The 27,596-nt window shown below is 55.5% G+C and overlaps 1 protein-coding gene across 1 annotated transcript in view; it reads left to right on the top strand.

Moving 5' to 3' along the window:
* Positions 1–27,596, top strand: part of megf8 (multiple EGF-like-domains 8) — a gene marked incomplete at its 3' end in the record, with an annotated part of 790,270 nt that overhangs the window by 695,782 nt on the left and 66,892 nt on the right. Inside the window, exons 30-31 of the mRNA XM_041181277.1 lie at positions 27,143–27,306; positions 27,419–27,563. Coding sequence (XP_041037211.1) covers positions 27,143–27,306; positions 27,419–27,563 — 309 coding nt within the window. The remainder of the gene's footprint in view (positions 1–27,142; positions 27,307–27,418; positions 27,564–27,596) is intronic.

Below are 27,596 nucleotides of genomic sequence, written 5' to 3'. Positions count from 1 at the left end.
GTACACAGCCCTTCCCCCGTAGAGAGAGAGACTCACGCTGTACACAGCCCCTCACCCACAGAGAGAGACACACACTGTACACAGCCCTTTACCACAGAGAGAGAGACTCACGCTGTACACAGCCCCTCACCCACAGATAGAGACTCACGCTGTACACAGCCCCTCACCCACAGATAGAGACTCACACTGTACACAGCCGCTCAGCGACAGAGAGAGAGAGGGACTCTCACTGTACACAGCCCCTCACCCACAGATAGAGACTCACACTGTACACAGCCGCTCAGCGACAGAGAGAGAGAGAGACTCTCACTGTACACAGCCCCTCACCCACAGATAGAGACTCACACTGTACACAGCCCCTCACCCACAGAGAGAGAGACTCACACTGTACACAGCCCCTCACCCACAGAGAGAGAGACTCACACTGTACACAGCCCCTCACCCAGAGAGAGAGTGTGACTCACACTGTACACAGCCCTTTACCACAGAGAGAGAGACTAACGCTGTACACGGCCCCTCACCCACAGATAGAGACTCACACTGTACACAGCCCCTCACCCACAGAGAGAGACATACACTGTACACAGCCCCTCACCCACAGATAGAGACTCACACTGTACACAGCCCTTCCCCTGTAGAGAGAGAGACTCACGCTGTACACAGCCCCACACCCACAGAGAGGGAGACTCACACTGTACACAGCCGCTCACCCACAGAGAGAGGTACTCACACTCTACACAGCCCCTCACCCACAGAGAGAGACTCACACTGTACGCAGCCCCTCACCCACAGAGAGAGGGACTCACACTCTACACAGCCCCTTACCCACAGAGAGAGAGACTCGCAGTGTACACAGCCCTTCACCCGTAGAGAGTGAGAATCACAATGTACACAGCCCATTACCCACAGAGAGAGAGGGAGACTCACGCTGTACACAGCCCCTCACCCACAGAGAGAGACTCACACTATACACAGCCCCTCACCCACAGCGAGAGAGTCTCACACTGTACACAGCCCCTCACCCACAGAGCGAGAGACTCACACTGTACACAGCCCATCACCCACAGATCGAGACTCACACTGTACACAGCCGCTCGGCGACAGAGAGAGAGAGAGACTCTCACTGTACACAGCCCCTCACCCACAGATAGAGACTCACACTGTACACAGCCTCTCACCCACAGAGAGAGAGACTCACACTGTACACAGCCCCTCACCCAGAGAGAGAGTGTGACTCACACTGTACACAGCCGCTCACCCACAGAGAGAGAGACTCACACTGTATGTAGCCCCTCACCCACAGAGAAAGAGACTCACACTCTACACATCCCCTTACCCACAGAGAGAGAGACTCAGACTGTACACAGCCCCTCACCCACAGATAGAGACTCACACTGTACACAGCCCCTCAGTCACAGAGAGAGAGACTCAGACTGTACACAGCCCCTCACCCAGAGAGAGAGAGAGAGACTCACACTGTACACAGCCCCTCGGCCACAGAGAGAGAGACTCTCACTGTACACAGCCCCTCTCCCACAGATGGAGACTCACACTGTACACAGCCCCTCGGCGACAGAGAGAGAGAGACTCACACAGCTCGGCGACAGAGAGAGAGAGAGACTCTCATTGTACACAGCCCCTCACCCATAAATAGAGACTCACACTGTACACAGCCCCACACCCACAGAGAGAGACTCACACTGTCCACAGCCCCTCACCCACAGATAGAGACTCACACTGTACAGAGCCCCTCACCCACAGATAGAGACTCACACTGTACAGAGCCCCTCACCCACAGATAGAGACTCACACTGTACACAGCCCCTCGCCCGCAGAGAGAGACTCACACTGTACACAGCCCCTCACCCACCGAGAGAGAGACTCACACTGTACACAGCCCCTCGGCCACAGAGAGAGAGAATCTCACTGTACACAGCCCCTCACCCACAGATGGAGACTCACACTGTACACAGCCCCTCACCCACAGTGAGAGACTCACACTGTACACAGCCCCTCACCCAATGATAGAGACTCACACTGTACACAGCCCCTCAGACACAGAGATAGAGAGAGACTCACACTCTACGCAGCCTTTCGCCCACAGAAAGAGAGACTCATACTGTACGCAGCCCCTTCACCCACAGAGAGACTCACACTGTACACAGCCCCTCAACCACCGAGAGAGAGGGGCTCACACTGTACACAGCCCCTCACCGATAGAGAGAGAGATACTCACACTGTACACAGCCCCTCACCCACTGAGAGAGAGACTCACACTGTACACAGCCCCTCACCCACAGAGAGAGAGACTCACACTGAACACAGCCCCTCACCCACAGAGCGAGAGACTCACACTGTACACAGCCCCTCACCCAGAGAGAGAGTGTGACTCATACTGTACACAGCCCCTCACCCAGAGAGAGAGTGTGACTCACGCTGTACACAGCCGCTCACCCACAGACAGAGGGACTCACACTCTACACAGCCCCTTCCCGACATAGACAGAGACTCACACTGTACACAGCCCTTCACCCGTAGAGAGAGAGACTCAGACTGTACACAGCCCCTCACCCACAGAGAGAGAGACTCACACTGTACATAGCCCTTCACCCGTAGAGAGAGAGACTCACACTGTACACAGCCCTTTACCACAGAGAGAGAGACTCACGCTGTACACAGCCCCTCACCCATAGAGAGAGACTCACACTGTACACAGCCCCACACCCACAGAGAGAGAGACTCACGCTGTACACAGCCCCACACCCACAGAGAGGGAGACTCGCACTGTACACAGCCCCTCACCCACAGAGAGAGAGACTCACACTGTACATAGCCCTTCACCCGTAGAGAGAGAGACTCACACTGTACACAGCCCTTTACCACAGAGAGAGAGACTCACGCTGTACACATCCCCTCACCCATAGAGAGAGCCTCACACTGTACACAGCCCCACACCCACAGAGAGAGAGACTCACGCTGCACACAGCCCCACACCCACAGAGAGGGAGACTCACACTCTACACAGCCCCTTACCCACAGAGAGAGAGACTCACAGTGTACACAGCCCTTCACCCGTAGAGAGTGAGAATCACACTGTACACAGCCCATTACCCACAGAGAGAGAGAGAGACTCACGCTGTACACAGCCCCTCACCCACAGAGAGAGACTCACACTGTACACAGCCGCTCACCCACAGGGAGAGGGATTCACACCCTACACAGCCCCTCACCCACAGAGAGAGACTCACACTGTATGCAGCCCCTCACCCACAGAGAGACTCACACTGTACACAGCCCCTCACCCACAGATAGAGACTCACACTGTACACAGCCCCTCACCCACAGAGGGAGAGAGAGAATCACACTGTACACAGCCCATACCCACAGACAGAGAGAGACTCACACTATACACAGCCCCTCACCCACAGAGAGAGTGAGACTCACACTGTACACAGCCCCACACCCACAGAGAGAGAGACTCACGCTGTACACAGCCCCACACCCACAGAGAGGGAGACTCACACTCTACACAGCCCCTTACCCACAGAGAGAGAGACTCACAGTGTACACAGCCCTTCACCCGTAGAGAGTGAGAATCACACTGTACACAGCCCATTACCCACAGAGAGAGAGAGAGACTCACGCTGTACACAGCCCCTCACCCACAGAGAGAGACTCACACTGTACACAGCCGCTCACCCACAGGGAGAGGGATTCACACTCTACACAGCCCCTCACCCACAGAGAGAGACTCACACTGTATGCAGCCCCTCACCCGCAGAGAGACTCACACTGTACACAGCCCCTCACCCACAGTGGGAGAGAGAGAATCACACTGTACACAGCCCATACCCACAGACAGAGAGAGACTCACACTGTACACAGCCCCTCACCCACAGAGAGAGAGAGACTCACACTGTACGCAATCCCTCACCCACAGAGAGAGACTCACACTGTAAACAGTCCCTCACCCAGAGAGAGAGAGACTCACACTGTACACAGCCCCTCACCCACAGAGAGAGAGACTCACACTGTACACAGCCCCTCACCCACAGAGAGACTCACACTGTACACAGCCCCTCAGCCACAGAGAGAGACTCGCACTGTACACAGCCCCTCACCCCCAGAGAGAGACTCACACTGTACACAGCCCCTCACCCACAGAGGGAGAGAGAGAGAGAGAGAGACTCTCACTGTACACAGCCCCTCACCCACAGAGAGAGACTCACACTGTACACAGCCCCTCACCCACAGAGAGAGACTCACACTGTACACAGCCCCTCACCCACAGAGGGAGAGAGGGAGAGACTCTTAGTGTACACAGCCCCTCACCCATAGAGAGAGAGACTCACACTGTACACAGCCCCTCACCCACAGAGAGAGAGACTCACACTGTATGCAGCCCCTCACCCACAGAGAGAGGGACTCACACTCTACACATCCCCTTACCCACAGAGAGAGAGAGACTCACACTGTACACAGCCCCTCACCCACAGATAGAGACTCACACTGTACACAGCCCCTCAGTCACAGAGAGAGAGACTCACACTGTATACAGCCCCTCGGCCACAGAGAGAGAGGGAGACTCTCACTGTACACAGCCCCTCACCCACAGATAGAGACTCACACTGTACACAGCCCCTCCCCCACAGATAGAGACTCACACTGTACACAGCCGCTCGGCGACAGAGAGAGAGAGAGACTCTTACTGTACACAGCCCCTCACCCACAAATAGAGACTCTCACTGTACACAGCCCCACCCCCACAGAGAGCGACTCACACTGTCCACAGCCCCTCACCCACAGAGAGCGACTCACAATGTCCACAGCCCCTCACCCACAGATAGAGACTCACACTGTACACAGCCCCTCACCCACAGATAGAGACTCACACTGTACAGAGCCCCTCGCCCACAGATAGAGACTCACACTGTACACAGTCCCTCACCCACCGAGAGAGAGACTCACACTATACACAGCCCCTCGGCCACAGAGAGAGAGAGAATCTCACTGTACACAGCCCCTCACCCACAGATGGAGACTCACACTGTACACAGCCCCTCACGCACAGAGAGAGACTCACACTGTACACAGCCCCTCACCCACACATAGAGACTCACACTGTACACTGCCCCTCACCCACAGATAGAGACTCACACTGTACACAGCCCCTCAGACACAGAGAGAGAGAGACTCACACTCTACGCAGCCCTTCGCCCACAGAGAGACTCACACTGTACGCAGCCCCTTCACTCACAGAGAGAGAGACTCACACTGTACACAGCCCCTCACCCACAGAGAGAGGGGCTCACACTGTACACAGCCCCTCACCGATAGAGGGAGAGATACTCACACCGTACACAGCTCCTCACCCACTGAGAGAGAGACTCACACTGTACACAGTCCCTCACCCACAGATAGAGACTCACACTGTACACAGCTCCTTGGCCGCAGAGAGCGAGAGAGACTCTCACTGTACACGGCCCCTCACCCACAGATAGAGACTCACACTGTACACAGCCCTTCACCCGTAGAGAGTGAGAATCACAATGTACACAGCCCATTACCCACAGAGAGAGAGAGAGACTCACGCTGTACCCAGCCCCTCACCCACAGAGAGAGACTCACACTGTACACAGCCGCTCACCCACAAGGAGAGGGATTCACACTCTACACAGCCCCTCACCCACAGAGTCCGAGACTCTCACTATACACAGCCCCTCTCCCACAGCGAGAGAGACTCACACTGTACACAGCCCCTCACCCACAGAGCGAGAGACTCACACTGTACACAGCCCCACACCCACAGATAGAGACTCACACTGTACACAGCTGCTCGGCGACAGAGAGAGAGAGAGAGAGACTCTCACTGTACACAGCCCCTCACCCACAGATAGAGACTCACACTGTACACAGCCCCTCACCCACAGAGAAGGGACTCTCACTCTACACAGACCCTTACCAACAGAGAGACTCACACTGTACACAGCCCCTCACCCAGAGAGAGAGTGTGACTCACACTGTACACAGCCCTTTACCACAGAGAGAGAGACTAACGCTGTACACGGCCCCTCACCCACAGATAGAGACTCACACTGTACACAGCCCCTCACCCACAGAGAGAGACTCACACTGTACACAGCCCCTCACCCACAGATAGAGACTCACACTGTACACAGCCCTTCCCCCGTAGAGAGAGAGACTCACGCTGTACACAGCCCCTCACCCACAGAGAGAGACACACACTGTACACAGCCCTTTACCACAGAGAGAGAGACTCACGCTGTACACAGCCCCTCACCCACAGATAGAGACTCACGCTGTACACAGCCCCTCACCCACAGATAGAGACTCACACTGTACACAGCCGCTCAGCGACAGAGAGAGAGAGGGACTCTCACTGTACACAGCCCCTCACCCACAGATAGAGACTCACACTGTACACAGCCGCTCAGCGACAGAGAGAGAGAGAGACTCTCACTGTACACAGCCCCTCACCCACAGATAGAGACTCACACTGTACACAGCCCCTCACCCACAGAGAGAGAGACTCACACTGTACACAGCCCCTCACCCACAGAGAGAGAGACTCACACTGTACACAGCCCCTCACCCAGAGAGAGAGTGTGACTCACACTGTACACAGCCCTTTACCACAGAGAGAGAGACTAACGCTGTACACGGCCCCTCACCCACAGATAGAGACTCACACTGTACACAGCCCCTCACCCACAGAGAGAGACATACACTGTACACAGCCCCTCACCCACAGATAGAGACTCACACTGTACACAGCCCTTCCCCTGTAGAGAGAGAGACTCACGCTGTACACAGCCCCACACCCACAGAGAGGGAGACTCACACTGTACACAGCCGCTCACCCACAGAGAGAGGTACTCACACTCTACACAGCCCCTCACCCACAGAGAGAGACTCACACTGTACGCAGCCCCTCACCCACAGAGAGAGGGACTCACACTCTACACAGCCCCTTACCCACAGAGAGAGAGACTCTCAGTGTACACAGCCCTTCACCCGTAGAGAGTGAGAATCACAATGTACACAGCCCATTACCCACAGAGAGAGAGAGAGACTCACGCTGTACACAGCCCCTCACCCACAGAGAGAGACTCACACTATACACAGCCCCTCACCCACAGCGAGAGAGTCTCACACTGTACACAGCCCCTCACCCACAGAGCGAGAGACTCACACTGTACACAGCCCATCACCCACAGATCGAGACTCACACTGTACACAGCCGCTCGGCGACAGAGAGAGAGACTCTCACTGTACACAGCCCCTCACCCACAGATAGAGACTCACACTGTACACAGCCTCTCACCCACAGAGAGAGAGACTCACACTGTACACAGCCCCTCACCCAGAGAGAGAGTGTGACTCACACTGTACACAGCCGCTCACCCACAGAGAGAGAGACTCACACTGTATGTAGCCCCTCACCCACAGAGAAAGAGACTCACACTCTACACATCCCCTTACCCACAGAGAGAGAGACTCAGACTGTACACAGCCCCTCACCCACAGATAGAGACTCACACTGTACACAGCCCCTCAGTCACAGAGAGAGAGACTCAGACTGTACACAGCCCCTCACCCAGAGAGAGAGAGAGAGACTCACACTGTACACAGCCCCTCGGCCACAGAGAGAGAGACTCTCACTGTACACAGCCCCTCTCCCACAGATGGAGACTCACACTGTACACAGCCCCTCGGCGACAGAGAGAGAGAGACTCACACAGCTCGGCGACAGAGAGAGAGAGAGACTCTCATTGTACACAGCCCCTCACCCATAAATAGAGACTCACACTGTACACAGCCCCACACCCACAGAGAGAGACTCACACTGTCCACAGCCCCTCACCCACAGATAGAGACTCACACTGTACAGAGCCCCTCACCCACAGATAGAGACTCACACTGTACAGAGCCCCTCACCCACAGATAGAGACTCACACTGTACACAGCCCCTCGCCCGCAGAGAGAGACTCACACTGTACACAGCCCCTCACCCACCGAGAGAGAGACTCACACTGTACACAGCCCCTCGGCCACAGAGAGAGAGAATCTCACTGTACACAGCCCCTCACCCACAGATGGAGACTCACACTGTACACAGCCCCTCACCCACAGTGAGAGACTCACACTGTACACAGCCCCTCAGACACAGAGAGAGAGGGGCTCACACTGTACACAGCCCCTCACCGATAGAGAGAGAGATACTCACACTGTACACAGCCCCTCACCCACTGAGAGAGAGACTCACACTGTACACAGCCCCTCACCCACAGAGAGAGAGACTCACACTGAACACAGCCCCTCACCCACAGATAGAGACACACACTGTACACAGCTCCTCGGCCGCAGAGAGCGTGAGAGACTCTCACTGTACACGGCCCCTCACCCACAGATAGAGACTCACACTGTACACAGCCCCTCACCCGTAGAGAGTGAGAATAAAAATGTACACAGCCCATTACCCACAGAGAGAGAGAGAGACTCACGCTGTACCCAGACCCTCACCCACAGAGAGAGACTCATACTGTACACAGCCCCTCACGCATAGAGAGAGAGACTCACACTGTACACAGCCCATTACCCACAGAGAGAGACTCACGCTGTACACAGCCCCTCACCCACAGAAAGAGACTCACACTGTACACAGCCGCTCACCCACAGGGAGAGGGACTCACACTCTACACAGCCCCTCACCCACAGAGAGAGACCCACACTGTATGCAGCCCCTCACCCACAGAGAGAGGGGCTCTCACTCTACACAGCCCCTTACCAACTGAGAGACTCACACTGTACACAGCCCCACACCCACAGAGAGAGAGACTCACACTGTACACAGCCCCTCACCCACAGAGAGAGAGACTCACACTGTACACAGCCCCTCACCCACAGAGAGAGAGACTCACACTGTACACAGCCCCTCACCCACAGATAGAGACTCACACTGTACACAGCTCCTCGGCCGCAGAGAGCGAGAGAGACTCTCACTGTACACGGCCCCTCACCCCACAGATAGAGACTCACACTGTACACAGCCCCTCACCCACAGAGAGAGACTCACACTGTACACAGACCCTCACCCACAGATAGAGACTCACACTGTACACAGCCGCTCGGCGACAGAGAGAGAGAGAGACTCTCACTGTACACAGCCCCTCACCCACAGAGAGAGACTCACACTGTACACAGCCCCTCACCCACAGATAGAGACTCACACTGTACACAGCCGCTCACCCACAGAGAGAGGGACTCACACTCTACACAGCCCCTCACCCACAGAGAGAGACTCACACTGTATGCAGCCCCTCACCCACAGAGAGAGGGACTCACACTCTACACAGCCCCTTTCCCACAGAGAGAGAGACTCACAGTGTACACAGCCCTTCACCCGTAGAGAGTGAGAATCACACTGTACACAGCCCATTACCCACAGAGAGAGAGAGAGAGACTCACGCTGTACACAGCCCCTCACCCACAGAGAGAGACTCACACTGTACACAGCCCCTCACCCACAGAGAGAGACTCACACTGTATGCAGCCCCTCACCCACAGAGAGAGGGACTCTCACTCTACACAGCCCCTTACCAACAGAGAGAGAGACTCACACTGTACACAGCCCCACACCCACAGAGAGAGAGACTCACACCGTACACAGCCCCACACTCACAGAGAGAGAGACTCACACTGTACACAGCCCCACACCCACAGAGAGAGAGAGACTCGCACTGTACACAGCCCCTCGGCCACAGAGAGAGAGAGAGAGACTCTCACTGTACACAGCCCCTCACCCACAGATAGAGACTCACACTGTACACAGCCCCTCAGTCACAGCGAGAGAGACTCAGACTGTACACAGCCCCTCACCCAGAGAGAGAGACTCACACTGTCCACAGCCCCTCACCCACAGATAGAGACTCACACTGTACAGAGCCCCTCACCCACAGATAGAGACTCACACTGTACACAGCCCCTCACCCACAGATAGAGACTCACACTGTACACAGCCCCTCGCCCGCAGAGAGAGACTCACACTGTACGCAGCCCCTCACCCACCGAGAGAGAGACTCACACTGTACACAGCCCCTCGGCCACAGAGAGAGAGAGACTCTCACTGTACACAGCCCCTCACCCACAGATGGAGACTCACACTGTACACAGCCCCTCACCTACAGAGAGAGACTCACACTGTACACAGCCCCTCACCCACAGATAGAGACTCACACTGTACACAGCCCCTCACCCACAGATAGAGACTCACACTGTACACAGCCCCTCAGACACAGAGAGAGAGAGAGACTCACACTCTACGCAGCCCTTCGCCCACAGAGAGAGAGACTCACACTGTACGCAGCCCCTTCACCCACAGAGAGAGAGACTCGCAGTGTACACAGCCCTTCACCCGTAGAGAGTGAGAATCACAATGTACACAGCCCATTACCCACAGAGAGAAAGAGAGACTCACGCTGTACACAGCCCCTCACCCACAGAGAGAGACTCACACTATACACAGCCCCTCACCCACAGCGAGAGAGTCTCACACTGTACACAGCCCCTCACCCACAGAGCGAGAGACTCACACTGTACACAGCCCCTCACCCACAGACAGAGACTCACACTGTACACAGCCGCTCGGCGACAGAGAGAGAGAGAGACTCTCACTGTACACAGCCCCTCACCCACAGATAGAGACTCACACTGTACACAGCCTCTCACCCACAGAGAGAGAGACTCACACTGTACACAGCCCCTCACCCAGAGAGAGAGTGTGACTCACACTGTACACAGCCGCTCACCCACAGAGAGAGAGACTCACACTGTATGTAGCCCCTCACCCACAGAGAAAGGGACTCACACTCTACACATCCCCTTACCCACAGAGAGAGAGACTCAGACTGTACACAGCCCCTCACCCACAGATAGAGACTCACACTGTACACAGCCCCTCAGTCACAGAGAGACTCAGACTGTACACAGCCTCTCACCCAGAGAGAGAGAGACTCACACTGTACACAGCCCCTCGGCCACAGAGAGACTCTCACTGTACACAGCCCCTCTCCCACAGATAGAGACTCACACTGTACACAGCCCCTCAGTCACAGAGAGAGAGACTCAGACTGTACACAGCCCCTCACCCAGAGAGAGAGAGACTCACACAGCTCGGCGACAGAGAGAGAGAGAGACTCTCATTGTACACAGCCCCTCACCCATAAATAGAGACTCACACTGTACACAGCCCCACACCCACAGAGAGAGACTCACACTGTCCACAGCCCCTCACCCACAGATAGAGACTCACACTGTACAGAGCCCCTCACCCACAGATAGAGACTCACACTGTACACAGCCCCTCACCCACAGATAGAGACTCACACTGTACACAGCCCCTCGCCCGCAGAGAGAGACTCACACTGTACACAGCCCCTCACCCACCGAGAGAGAGACTCACACTGTACACAGCCCCTCGGCCACAGAGAGAGAGAGAATCTCACTGTACACAGCCCCTCACCCACAGATGGAGACTCACACTGTACACAGCCCCTCACCCACAGTGAGAGACTCACACTGTACGCAGCCCCTTCACCCACAGAGAGACTCACAATGTACACAGCCCCTCACCCACCGAGAGAGAGGGGCTCACACTGTACACAGCCCCTCACCGATAGAGAGAGAGATACTCACACTGTACACAGCCCCTCACCCACTGAGAGAGAGACTCACACTGTACACAGCCCCTCACCCACAGAGAGAGAGACTCACACTGAACACAGCCCCTCACCCACAGATAGAGACACACACTGTACACAGCTCCTCGGCCGCAGAGAGCGTGAGAGACTCTCACTGTACACGGCCCCTCACCCACAGATAGAGACTCACACTGTACACAGCCTCTCACCCGTAGAGAGTGAGAATAACAATGTACACAGCCCATTACCCACAGAGAGAGAGAGAGACTCACGCTGTACCCAGACCCTCACCCACAGAGAGAGACTCACACTGTACACAGCCCCTCACGCATAGAGAGAGAGACTCACACTGTACACAGCCCATTACCCACAGAGAGAGAGAGACTCACGCTGTACACAGCCCCTCACCCACAGAAAGAGACTCACACTGTACACAGCCGCTCACCCACAGGGAGAGGGACTCACACTCTACACAGCCCCTCACCCACAGAGAGAGACCCACACTGTATGCAGCCCCTCACCCACAGAGAGAGGGACTCTCACTCTACACAGCCCCTTAACAACTGAGAGACTCACACTGTACACAGCCCCACACCCACAGAGAGAGAGACTCACACTGTACACAGCCCCTCACCCACAGAGAGAGAGACTCACACTGTACACAGCCCCTCACCCACAGAGAGAGAGACTCACACTGTACACAGACCCTCACCCACAGATAGAGACTCACACTGTACACAGCTCCTCGGCCGCAGAGAGCGAGAGAGACTCTCACTGTACACGGCCCCTCACCCACAGATAGAGACTCACACTGTACACAGCCCCTCACCCACAGAGAGAGACTCACACTGTACACAGACCCTCACCCACAGATAGAGACTCACACTGTACACAGCCGCTCGGCGACAGAGAGAGAGAGAGACTCACACTGTACACAGCCCCTCACCCACAGAGAGAGACTCACACTGTACACAGCCCCTCACCCACAGATAGAGACTCACACTGTACACAGCCGCTCACCCACAGAGAGAGGGACTCACACTCTACACAGCCCCTCACCCACAGAGAGAGACTCACACTGTATGCAGCCCCTCACCCACAGAGAGAGGGACTCACACTCTACACAGCCCCTTTCCCACAGAGAGAGACTCACAGTGTACACAGCCCCTCACCCGTAGAGAGTGAGAATCACACTGTCCACAGCCCATTACCCACAGAGAGAGAGAGAGACTCACGCTGTACACAGCCCCTCACCCACAGAGAGAGACTCACACTGTACACAGCCCCTCACCCACAGAGAGAGACTCACACTGTATGCAGCCCCTCACCCACAGAGAGAGGGACTCTCACTCTACACAGCCCCTTACCAACAGAGAGAGAGACTCACACTGTACACAGCCCCACACCCACAGAGAGAGAGACTCACACCGTACACAGCCCCACACTCACAGAGAGAGAGACTCACACTGTACACAGCCCCACACCCACAGAGAGAGAGAGACTCGCACTGTACACAGCCCCTCGGCCACAGAGAGAGAGAGAGAGACTCTCACTGTACACAGCCCCTCACCCACAGATAGAGACTCACACTGTACACAGCCCCTCAGTCACAGCGAGAGAGAGTCAGACTGTACACAGCCCCTCACCCAGAGAGAGAGACTCACACTGTCCACAGCCCCTCACCCACAGATAGAGACTCACACTGTCCACAGCCCCTCACCCACAGATAGAGACTCACACTGTACAGAGCCCCTCACCCACAGATAGAGACTCACACTGTACACAGCCCCTCACCCACAGATAGAGGCTCACACTGTACACAGCCCCTCGCCCGCAGAGAGAGACTCACACTGTACACAGCCCCTCACCCACCGAGAGAGAGACTCACACTGTACACAGCCCCTCGGCCACAGAGAGAGAGAGACTCTCACTGTACACAGCCCCTCACCCACAGATGGAGACTCACACTGTACACAGCCCCTCACCCACAGAGAGAGACTCACACTGTACACAGCCCCTCACCCACAGATAGAGACTCACACTGTACACAGCCCCTCGCCCGCAGAGAGAGACTCACACTATACGCAGCCCCTCACCCACCGAGAGAGACTCACACTGTACACAGCCCCTCGGCCACAGAGAGAGAGAGACTCTCACTGTACACAGCCCCTCACCCACAGATGGAGACTCACACTGTACACAGCCCCTCACCCACAGAGAGAGACTCACACTGTACACAGCCCCTCACCCACAGATAGAGACTCACACTGTACACAGCCCCTCACCCACAGATAGAGACTCACACTGTACACAGCCCCTCAGACACCGAGAGAGAGAGAGACTCACACTCTACGCAGCCCTTCGCCCACAGAGAGAGAGACTCGCAGTGTACACAGCCCTTCACCCGTAGAGAGTGAGAATCACAATGTACACAGCCCATTACCCACAGAGAGAGAGAGAGACTCACGCTGTACACAGCCCCTCACCCACAGAGAGAGACTCACACTATACACAGCCCCTCACCCACAGCGAGAGAGTCTCACACTGTACACAGCCCCTCATCCACAGAGCGAGAGACTCACACTGTACACAGCCCCTCACCCACAGACAGAGACTCACACTGTACACAGCCGCTCGGCGACAGAGAGAGAGAGAGACTCTCACTGTACACAGCCCCTCACCCACAGATAGAGACTCACACTGTACACAGCCTCTCACCCACAGAGAGAGAGACTCACACTGTACACAGCCCCTCACCCAGAGAGAGAGTGTGACTCACACTGTACACAGCCGCTCACCCACAGAGAGAGAGACTCACACTGTATGTAGCCCCTCACCCACAGAGAAAGGGACTCACACTCTACACATCCCCTTACCCACAGAGAGAGAGACTCAGACTGTACACAGCCCCTCACCCACAGATAGAGACTCACACTGTACACAGCCCCTCAGTCACAGAGAGAGAGACTCAGACTGTACACAGCCTCTCACCCAGAGAGAGAGAGACTCACACTGTACACAGCCCCTCGGCCACAGAGAGACTCTCACTGTACACAGCCCCTCTCCCACAGATAGAGACTCACACTGTACACAGCCCCTCAGTCACAGAGAGAGAGACTCAGACTGTACACAGCCCCTCACCCAGAGAGAGAGAGACTCACACAGCTCGGCGATAGAGAGAGAGAGAGACTCTCATTGTACACAGCCCCTCACCCATAAATAGAGACTCACACTGTACACAGCCCCACACCCACAGAGAGAGACTCACACTGTCCACAGCCCCTCACCCACAGATAGAGACTCACACTGTACAGAGCCCCTCACCCACAGATAGAGACTCACACTGTACAGAGCCCCTCACCCACAGATAGAGACTCACACTGTACACAGCCCCTCGCCCGCAGAGAGAGGCTCACACTGTACACAGCCCCTCACCCACCGAGAGAGAGACTCACACTGTACACAGCCCCTCGGCCACAGAGAGAGAGAGAATCTCACTGTACACAGCCCCTCACCCACAGATGGAGACTCACACTGTACACAGCCCCTCACCCACAGTGAGAGACTCACACTGTACGCAGCCCCTTCACCCACAGAGAGACTCACAATGTACACAGCCCCTCACCCACCGAGAGAGAGGGGCTCACACTGTACACAGCCCCTCACCGATAGAGAGAGAGATACTCACACTGTACACAGCCCCTCACCCACTGAGAGAGAGACTCACACTGTACACAGCCCCTCACCCACAGAGAGAGAGACTCACACTGAACACAGCCCCTCACCCACAGATAGAGACACACACTGTACACAGCTCCTCGGCCGCAGAGAGCGTGAGAGACTCTCACTGTACACGGCCCCTCACCCACAGATAGAGACTCACACTGTACACAGCCTCTCACCCGTAGAGAGTGAGAATAACAATGTACACAGCCCATTACCCACAGAGAGAGAGAGAGACTCACGCTGTACCCAGACCCTCACCCACAGAGAGAGACTCACACTGTACACAGCCCCTCACGCATAGAGAGAGAGACTCACACTGTACACAGCCCATTACCCACAGAGAGAGAGAGACTCACGCTGTACACAGCCCCTCACCCACAGAAAGAGACTCACACTGTACACAGCCGCTCACCCACAGGGAGAGGGACTCACACTCTACACAGCCCCTCACCCACAGAGAGAGACCCACACTGTATGCAGCCCCTCACCCACAGAGAGAGGGACTCTCACTCTACACAGCCCCTTACCAACTGAGAGACTCACACTGTACACAGCCCCACACCCACAGAGAGAGAGACTCACACTGTACACAGCCCCTCACCCACAGAGAGAGAGACTCACACTGTACACAGCCCCTCACCCACAGAGAGAGAGACTCACACTGTACACAGACCCTCACCCACAGATAGAGACTCACACTGTACACAGCTCCTCGGCCGCAGAGAGCGAGAGAGACTCTCACTGTACACGGCCCCTCACCCACAGATAGAGACTCACACTGTACACAGCCCCTCACCCACAGAGAGAGACTCACACTGTACACAGACCCTCACCCACAGATAGAGACTCACACTGTACACAGCCGCTCGGCGACAGAGAGAGAGAGAGACTCACACTGTACACAGCCCCTCACCCACAGAGAGAGACTCACACTGTACACAGCCCCTCACCCACAGATAGAGACTCACACTGTACACAGCCGCTCACGCACAGAGAGAGGGACTCACACTCTACACAGCCCCTCACCCACAGATAGAGACTCACACTGTATGCAGCCCCTCACCCACAGAGAGAGGGACTCACACTCTACACAGCCCCTTTCCCACAGAGAGAGACTCACAGTGTACACAGCCCCTCACCCGTAGAGAGTGAGAATCACACTGTCCACAGCCCATTACCCACAGAGAGAGAGAGAGACTCACGCTGTACACAGCCCCTCACCCACAGAGAGAGACTCACACTGTACACAGCCCCTCACCCACAGAGAGAGACTCACACTGTATGCAGCCCCTCACCCACAGAGAGAGGGACTCTCACTCTACACAGCCCCTTACCAACAGAGAGAGAGACTCACACTGTACACAGCCCCACACCCACAGAGAGAGAGACTCACACCGTACACAGCCCCACACTCACAGAGAGAGAGACTCACACTGTACACAGCCCCACACCCACAGAGAGAGAGAGACTCGCACTGTACACAGCCCCTCGGCCACAGAGAGAGAGAGAGAGACTCTCACTGTACACAGCCCCTCACCCACAGATAGAGACTCACACTGTACACAGCCCCTCAGTCACAGCGAGAGAGAGTCAGACTGTACACAGCCCCTCACCCAGAGAGAGAGACTCACACTGTCCACAGCCCCTCACCCACAGATAGAGACTCACACTGTACAGAGCCCCTCACCCACAGATAGAGACTCACACTGTACACAGCCCCTCACCCACAGATAGAGACTCACACTGTACACAGCCCCTCGCCCGCAGAGAGAGACTCACACTGTACACAGCCCCTCACCCACCGAGAGAGAGACTCACACTGTACACAGCCCCTCGGCCACAGAGAGAGAGAGACTCTCACTGTACACAGCCCCTCACCCACAGATGGAGACTCACACTGTACACAGCCCCTCACCCACAGAGAGAGACTCACACTGTACACAGCCCCTCACCCACAGATAGAGACTCACACTGTACACAGCCCCTCGCCCGCAGAGAGAGACTCACACTATACGCAGCCCCTCACCCACCGAGAGAGACTCACACTGTACACAGCCCCTCGGCCACAGAGAGAGAGAGACTCTCACTGTACACAGCCCCTCACCCACAGATGGAGACTCACACTGTACACAGCCCCTCACCCACAGAGAGAGACTCACACTGTACACAGCCCCTCACCCACAGATAGAGACTCACACTGTACACAGCCCCTCACCCACAGATAGAGACTCACACTGTACACAGCCCCTCAGACACCGAGAGAGAGAGAGACTCACACTCTACGCAGCCCTTCGCCCACAGAGAGAGAGACTCACACTGTACGCAGCCCCTTCACCCACAGAGAGAGAGACTCACACTGTACACAGCCCCTCACCCACAGAGAGAGAGGGGTTCACACTGTACACAGCCCCTCACCGATAGAGAGAGAGATACTCACACTGTACACAGCCCCTCACCCACTGAGAGAGAGACTCACACTGTACACAGCCCCTCACCCACAGAGAGAGAGACTCACACTGTACACAGCCCCTCACCCACAGATAGAGACTCACACTGTACACAGCTCCTCGGCCGCAGAGAGCGAGAGAGACTCTCACTGTACACAGCCCCTCACCCACAGAGAGAGAGACTCACACTGTACACAGCCCCTCACCCAGAGAGAGAGTGTGACTCATACTGTACACAGCCCCTCACCCAGAGAGAGAGTGTGACTCACACTGTACACAGCCGCTCACCCACAGACAGAGGGACTCACACTCTACACAGCCCCTTCCCGACATAGACAGAGACTCACACTGTACACAGCCCTTCACCCGTAGAGAGAGAGACTCAGACTGTACACAGCCCCTCACCCACAGAGAGAGAGACTCACACTGTACATAGCCCTTCACCCGTAGAGAGAGAGACTCACACTGTACACAGCCCTTTACCACAGAGAGAGAGACTCACGCTGTACACAGCCCCTCACCCATAGAGAGAGACTCACACTGTACACAGCCCCACACCCACAGAGAGAGAGACTCACGCTGTACACAGCCCCACACCCACAGAGAGGGAGACTCGCACTGTACACAGCCCCTCACCCACAGAGAGAGAGACTCACACTGTACATAGCCCTTCACCCGTAGAGAGAGAGACTCACACTGTACACAGCCCTTTACCACAGAGAGAGAGACTCACGCTGTACACATCCCCTCACCCATAGAGAGAGCCTCACACTGTACACAGCCCCACACCCACAGAGAGAGAGACTCACGCTGCACACAGCCCCACACCCATAGAGAGGGAGACTCACACTCTACACAGCCCCTTACCCACAGAGAGAGAGACTCACAGTGTACACAGCCCTTCACCCGTAGAGAGTGAGAATCACACTGTACACAGCCCATTACCCACAGAGAGAGAGAGAGACTCACGCTGTACACAGCCCCTCACCCACAGAGAGAGACTCACACTGTACACAGCCGCTCACCCACAGGGAGAGGGATTCACACCCTACACAGACCCTCACCCACAGAGAGAGACTCACACTGTATGCAGCCCCTCACCCACAGAGAGACTCACACTGTACACAGCCCCTCACCCACAGATAGAGACTCACACTGTACACAGCCCCTCACCCACAGAGGGAGAGAGAGAATCACACTGTACACAGCCCATACCCACAGACAGAGAGAGACTCACACTATACACAGCCCCTCACCCACAGAGAGAGTGAGACTCACACTGTACACAGCCCCACACCCACAGAGAGAGAGACTCACGCTGTACACAGCCCCACACCCACAGAGAGGGAGACTCACACTCTACACAGCCCCTTACCCACAGAGAGAGAGACTCACAGTGTACACAGCCCTTCACCCGTAGAGAGTGAGAATCACACTGTACACAGCCCATTACCCACAGAGAGAGAGAGAGACTCACGCTGTACACAGCCCCTCACCCACAGAGAGAGACTCACACTGTACACAGCCGCTCACCCACAGGGAGAGGGATTCACACTCTACACAGCCCCTCACCCACAGTGGGAGAGAGAGAATCACACTGTACACAGCCCATACCCACAGACAAAGAGAGACTCACACTGTACACAGCCCCTCACCCACAGAGAGAGTGAGACTCACACTGTACACAGCTGCTCACCCACCGAGATAGGGACTCACACTCTACACAGTCCCTCACCCACAGAGAGAGGCTCACACTGGACACAGCTGCTCACCCACAAAGAGATGGACTCACACTCGACACAGCCCCTCCCCCACAGATAGAGACTCACACTGTACTCAGCCCCTCACCCACAGAGAGAGAGACTCACACTGTACACAGCCCCTCACCCACAGAGAGAGAGACTCACACTGTACACAGGCCCTCACCCACAGAGGGAGAGACTCACACTGTACACAGCCCCTCAGACACAGAGAGAGGGAGAGACTCACACTCTACGCAGCCCTTCGCCCACAGAGAGAGAGACTCACACAGTACGTAGCCCCTTCACCCACAGAGAGAGAGAGACTCACACTGTTCACAGCCCCTCACCGACAGAGACAGGGGCTCACACTGTACACTGCCCCTCACCGATAGAGAGATACTCACACTGTACACAGCCCCTCACCCACTGAGAGACTCACACTGTACACAGCCCCTCACCCACAGAGACAGAGACTCACACTATACACAGCCCATCACCCACAGAGAGATACTCACACTGTACACAGCCCCTCACCCACAGAGAGAGAGTGTCACACTGTACACAGCCGCACACCCATAGAGAGAGAGACTCACACTGTACACAGCCCCTCAGCCACAGAGACAGAGACTCTCACTGTACACAGCCCCTCAGCCACAGAGACAGAGTCTCACACTGTACACAGCCCCTCACCCATACAGTGAGAGACGCACACTGTACACAGCTCCTTACCCACAGAGAGAGAGACTCATGCTGTACACAGCCCCTCACCCACAGAGAGAGACTCACACTGGACACAGCCGCTCACCCACAGAGAGAGGGACGCACACTCGACACAGCCCCTTACCCACAGAGAGAGAGACTCACACTGTACACAGCCCATTACCACAGAGAGAGGGAGACTCATGCTGCACACAGCCCCTCACCCACAGAGGGAGAGAGACTCACACTGTACACAGCCCCTCACCCACAGAGAGACAGACTCACACTGTACACAGCCCCTCGCCCACAGAGATAGAGACTCACACTGTACACAGCCCCACACCCAGAGAGACTCACACTGTACACAGCCCCTCACCCAGAGAGAGAGAGACTCACTGTACACAGCCCCTCACCCACTGATAGAGACTCACACTGTACACAGCCCCTCACCCACAGATAGAGACTCACACTGTACACAGCCCCTCACCCACAGATAGAGACTCACACTGTACACAGCCCCTTGGCCACAGAGAGAGAGAGAGACTCTCACTGTACACGGCACCTCACCCACAGAGAGAGACTCACACTGTACACAGCCCCTCACCCACAGATAGACTCACACTCTACACAGCCCCTCAGACACATAGAGAGAGAGAGACTCACACTGTACACAGCCCCTCACTGACAGAGAGAGGGGCTCACACTGTACGCAGCCCCTCACCCACAGAGGCCGAGACTCACACTATACACAGCCCCTCACCCACAGAGAGAGAGACACACACTGTATGCAGCCTCTCACCTATAGAGAGAGACTCACACTGTACACAGCCCCACAGCCAGAGAGAGAGAGACTCACACTGTACACAGCCCCACACCCACAGAGAGAGAGACTCTCACTGTACACAGCCCTTCATCCACAGAGAGAGACTCACACTGTACACAGCCCCTCACCCACAGAGAGAGACTCACACTGTACACAGCCCCTCACCCACAGTGGGAGAGACTCACACTGTACACAGCCCCTCACCCATAGAGAGAGAGACTCACACTCTACACTGCCCCTCACCCACAGATAGAGACTCACACTTTACACAGCCCCTCACCCTCAGTGAGAGATTCAAACTGTACACAGCTCCTCACCTACAGAGAGAGAGAGACTCACACTGTACACAGCCACTCACCGACAGAGAGGGAGAGAGACTTTCACTGTACACAGCCCCTCACCCACAGATAGTGACTCAGACTGTACACAGCCCCTCACCCACAGAGAGAGAGAGAGACTCTAACTGTACACAGCCCCTAACCCACAGAGAGAGACTGTCACTGTACACAGCCCCTCACCCACAGAGAGAGAGAGAGACTCTAACTGTACACAGCCCCTAACCCACAGAGAGAGACTGTCACTGTACACAGCCCCTCACCCACAGATAGAGACTCACACTGTACACAGCCCCTCACCCATAGAGGGAGAGACTCACACTGTACACATCCCCTCACCCACAGAGAGAGAGAGAGACTCTAACTGTACACAGCCCCTCACCCACAGAGGGAGAGACTCACACTGTACACAGCCCCTCAGCCACAGATAGGCACACACTGTACACAGCCCCTCACCCACAGAGAGAGAGACTCACACTGTAAACAGCCCCTCACCCACAGAGAGAGACTGTCACTGTACACAGCCCCTCACCCATAGAGAGAGAGGGAGTCTCTAACTGTACACAGCCCCTCACCCACAGAGAGAGAGACTCACACTGTACACAGCCCCTCAGCCACAGATAGGCTCACACTGTACACAGCCCCTCACCCACAGAGAGAGAGACTCACACTGTACACAGCCCCTCACCCACAGAGAGAGAGACTCACACTGTACACAGCCTCCCACCCCCAGAGGAAGAGACTCACGCTGTACACAGCCCCTCACCCACAGAGAGAGTGAGACTCACACTGTACATAGCCCCTCACCCGCAGAGAGAGAGACTCCCACTGTACACAGCCCCTCACCCGCAGAGAGAGAGACTCACACTGTACACAGCCCCTCAGCCACAGAGACAGAGACTCTCACTGTACACAGCCCCTCAGCCACAGAGACAGAGACTCACACTGTACACAGCCCCTCAGCCACAGAGACAGAGACTCTCACTGTACACAGCCCCTCAGCCACAGAGACAGAGACTCACACTATACACAGCCCCTCACCCATAGAGAGAGAGACTCACACTGTACACAGCCCCTCACCCATACAGTGAGAGACGCACACTGTACACAGCTCCTTACCCACAGAGAGAGAGACTCATGCTGTACACAGCCCCTCACCCACAGAGAGAGACTCACACTGGACACAGCCGCTCACCCACAGAGAGAGGGACGCACACTCGACACAGCCCCTTACCCACAGAGAGAGAGACTCACACTGTACACAGCCCATTACCACAGAGAGAGGGAGACTCACGCTGCACACAGCCCCTCACCCACAGAGGGAGAGAGACTCACACTGTACACAGCCCCTCACCCACAGAGAGACAGACTCACACTGTACACAGCCCCTCACCCACAGAGATAGAGACTCACACTGTACACAGCCCCACACCCAGAGAGACTCACACTGTACACAGCCCCTCACCCAGAGAGAGAGAGACTCACTGTACACAGCCCCTCACCCACTGATAGAGACTCACACTGTACACAGCCCCTCACCCACAGATAGAGACTCACACTGTACACAGCCCCTCACCCACAGATAGAGACTCACACTGTACACAGCCCCTTGGCCACAGAGAGAGAGAGAGACTCTCACTGTACACGGCACCTCACCCACAGAGAGAGACTCACACTGTACACAGCCCCTCACCCACAGATAGACTCACACTCTACACAGCCCCTCAGACAAATAGAGAGAGAGAGACTCACACTGTACACAGCCCCTCACTGACAGAGAGAGGGGCTCACACTGTACGCAGCCCCTCACCCACAGAGGCCGAGACTCACACTATACACAGCCCCTCACCCACAGAGAGAGAGACACTCACACTGTATGCAGCCTCTCACCTATAGAGAGAGACTCACACTGTACACAGCCCCACAGCCAGACAGAGAGAGACTCACACTGTACACAGCCCCACACCCACAGAGAGAGAGACTTTCACTGTACACAGCCCCTCACCCACAGATAGTGACTCAGACTGTACACAGCCCCTCACCCACAGAGAGAGAGAGAGACTCTAACTGTACACAGCCCCTCACCCACAGAGAGAGACTCACACTGTACACAGCCCCTCACCCACAGAGGGAGAGACTCACACTGTACACAGCCCCTCACCCATAGAGAGAGAGACTCACACTCTACACTGCCCCTCACCCACAGATAGAGACTCACACTTTACACAGCCCCTCACCCTCAGTGAGAGATTCAAACTGTACACAGCTCCTCACCTACAGAGAGAGAGAGACTCACACTGTACACAGCCACTCACCGACAGAGAGGGAGAGAGACTTTCACTGTACACAGCCCCTCACCCACAGATAGTGACTCAGACTGTACACAGCCCCTCACCCACAGAGAGAGAGAGAGACTCTAACTGTACACAGCCCCTAACCCACAGAGAGAGACTGTCACTGTACACAGCCCCTCACCCACAGATAGAGACTCACACTGTACACAGCCCCTCACCCATAGAGGGAGAGACTCACACTGTACACATCCCCTCACCCACAGAGAGAGAGAGAGACTCTAACTGTACACAGCCCCTCACCCACAGAGGGAGAGACTCACACTGTACACAGCCCCTCAGCCACAGATAGGCTCACACTGTACACAGCCCCTCACCCACAGAGAGAGAGACTCACACTGTACACAGCCCCTCACCCACAGAGAGAGACTGTCACTGTACACAGCCCCTCACCCATAGAGAGAGAGGGAGTCTCTAACTGTACACAGCCCCTCACCCACAGAGAGAGAGACTCACACTGTACACAGCCCCTCAGCCACAGATAGGCTCACACTGTACACAGCCCCTCACCCACAGAGAGAGAGACTCACACTGTACACAGCCCCTCACCCACAGAGAGAGAGACTCACACTGTACACAGCCTCCCACCCCCAGAGGAAGAGACTCACACTGTAGACAGCCCCTCACCCACAGAGAGAGTGAGACTCACACTGTACATAGCCCCTCACCCGCAGAGAGAGAGACTCCCACTGTACACAGCCCCTCACCCGCAGAGAGAGAGACTCACACTGTACACAGCCCCTCACCCACAGAGAGAGACTCACACTGTACACTGCCCCTCACCCACAGAGAGAGACTCACACTGTACACAGCTCCTCACCCACACAGTGAGACTCTCAATGTGCACATCCCCTCACCCACTGAGAGAGGGACTCACACTCTATACAGCCTCTCACCCACGATGAGAGAGAGACTCACACTGTACATAGCCCCTCACCCACTGAGAGAGGGACTCACACTCTACACAGCCCCTCTCCCACAATGAGAGACTCACACTGTACATAGCCCCTCACCCACAGTGAGAGAGAGACTCACACTGTACACAGCCCCTCACCCACAATGAGAGAGAGACTGACACTGTACATAGCTCCACACCCACAGAGCGAGACAGAGACTCTCACTGTACACAGCCCCTCACCTCCAGAGAGAGAGAGAGAGACTCACACTGTACACAGCCCCTCACCCCCAGAGAGAGAGAGACTCACACGGTACTTAGCCCTTCATCCGTAGAGAGGCGCTCACTATACAGAGCCCCTCACCCATAGAGAGAGAGAATCACACTGTGTGCACAGACACTGACCATCACAGAGACAGAGACTCTCTCTGTGTACACAGACTGACCCACAGAGAGAGAGAGACTCTGTGTACACAGATGCTTACCCACACAGACTCTCACTGTACACAGACGCTGACCCACACAGCGAGACGCTTAGTGTACACAGACGCTGACCCACACAGAGAGAGAGACTCTGTGTACACAGCCGCTGACCCACACAGAGAGACTCGCACTGTGTACACAGACGCTCACCCACACAGAGAGAGTGTCACTGTGTACACAGACTCTGACCCACACAGAGAAAGAGAATCTCACTGTACACAGACGCTGACCCACACAGAGAGACTCTCACTGTACACAGAAGCTGACCCACAGAGAGAGAGAGAGAGAGACTCTGTGTATACAGACTCTGACCCACAGAGAGAGAGAGACTCTAAGTGTACACAGACTCTGACCCACACCGAGAGACTCTCAGTATACACAAAATCTGACCCACACAGAGAGAGAGTGACTCTGTGTACACAGACACTGACCGACACAGAGAGAGACTTGCACTGTGTACACAGATGCTCACCCACGCAGAGAGAGGGACTGTCACTATGTACACAGACTCTGACCCACACAGAGAAAGGGACTCTCACTGTACACAGGCGCTGACCCACACAGAGAGACTCTCACTGTACACAGACGCTGATCCACACAGAGAGACTCTCACTGTACACAGATGCTGACCCAGACAGAGAGAGAGACTCTCAGTGTATACAGACGCTGACCCACATACAGAGAGAGAGACTCTCAGTGTACACAGACTCTGACCCACACAGAGAGACTCTCGGTGTACACAGACGCTGACCCACACAGAGAGAGAGACTCGCACCGTACACAGATGCTTACCCACACAGCGAGAGAGACTCTCACTGTACACAGACGCTGACCCACACAGAGAGACTCTCACTGTACACAGACGCTGATCCACACAGAGAGACTCTCACTGTACACAGACGCTGACCCAGACAGAGAGACTCTCGGTGTACACAGACGCTGACCCACACAGAGAGAGAGAGACTCTCAGTGTACACAGACGCTGACCCACACAGAGAGAGAGAGACTCTCAGTGTACACAGACTCCGACCCACACAGAGAGACTCTCAGTGTACACAGACGCTGACCCACAGAGAGAGAGAGACTCGCACCGTACACAGATGCTTACCCACACAGCGAGAGAGACTCTCACTGTACACAGACGCTGACCCACACAGAGAGACTCTCACTGTACACAGACGCTGATCCACACAGAGAGACTCTCACTGTACACAGACGCTGACCCAGACAGAGAGAGAGACTCTCAGTGTACACAGACGCTGACCCACACAGAGAGAGAGAGACTCGCACCGTACACAGATGCTTACCCACACAGAGAGAGAGACTCTCAGTGTACACAGACGCTGACCCACGCAGAGAGAGAGACTCTCACTGTGTACACAGACGCTGACCCACAGAGAGAGAGAGAGACTCTGTGTACACAGACGCTGACCCACACAGAGAGAGAGACTCTCAGTGTACACAGGCGCTCACCCACACAGAGAGAGAGACTCTCACTGTGTACACAGACGCTGACCCACAGAGAGAGAGAGAGAGACTCTGTGTACACAGACGCTGACCCACACAGAGAGTGAGACTCTGTGTACACAGATGCTGACCCACACAGAGAGAGAGACTCTCAGTGTACACAGTCGCTGACCCACACAGAGAGCGAGACTCTGTGTACACAGATGCTCACCCACACAGAGGGAAAGACACTCACTCTGCATAGATGCTGTCCCACAGAGAGAGAGAGACTCACTGTGCATAGATGCTGTCCCACACAGTGAGGGTACTATACAGATACCCAAGGGGTAGACAACATGGGGCAGTTTTTCATGGTTGTGACCATGGTGTTCCTATCCTGGTTCTGGGCTGAGTGCTTACATGGCCTGATGGGCTCAGTTTGCTCTGTGCTGAATTAGCTTTCTACTCATTACAGGTCTGTATGGCCACTCGGCAGTCTATCACCAGGCCACTGATGCTGTCTATGTGTTTGGCGGCTACCGATTTTACCTGGAGAGTGTCTCAGCTTCACGTGAATTGTATAGTTTATACCTGCCGAACCTGACCTGGAGCCTACTTGCACCCTCCTACGGCCGAAAGGTATTTGGCAAAGCCGCTCGGGAGACAGTCACAGCCAGGCGAATCTGATCAAAGGAGATGAAAATGCCCTTCCTTCTGTGTTTAATGTTTCATGTTTTGCCGTTATTTCTAGCCCTTCTCCCGGTTTTTCCACATAGCCGCGCTTTTCCGAGATACAATGGTGGTGGCCGGAGGCCGGACAGAGCAGGAAGACTTCAGCGCTGACATCTTGTTCTACCAGATCAACTGCAACACCTGGATCACGCCCAATAACACAGGTACAGTAACACCAGAATCACACCCAATAACAC

The sequence above is a fragment of the Carcharodon carcharias genome, assembly GCF_017639515.1.
Source record: "Carcharodon carcharias isolate sCarCar2 chromosome 29 unlocalized genomic scaffold, sCarCar2.pri SUPER_29_unloc_7, whole genome shotgun sequence".
In the NCBI taxonomy this organism is placed as follows: Eukaryota; Metazoa; Chordata; class Chondrichthyes; order Lamniformes; family Lamnidae; genus Carcharodon; species Carcharodon carcharias.
Note: the sequence above shows the minus strand (reverse complement) of the source record. Positions and strands in the feature narration are given on the sequence as shown.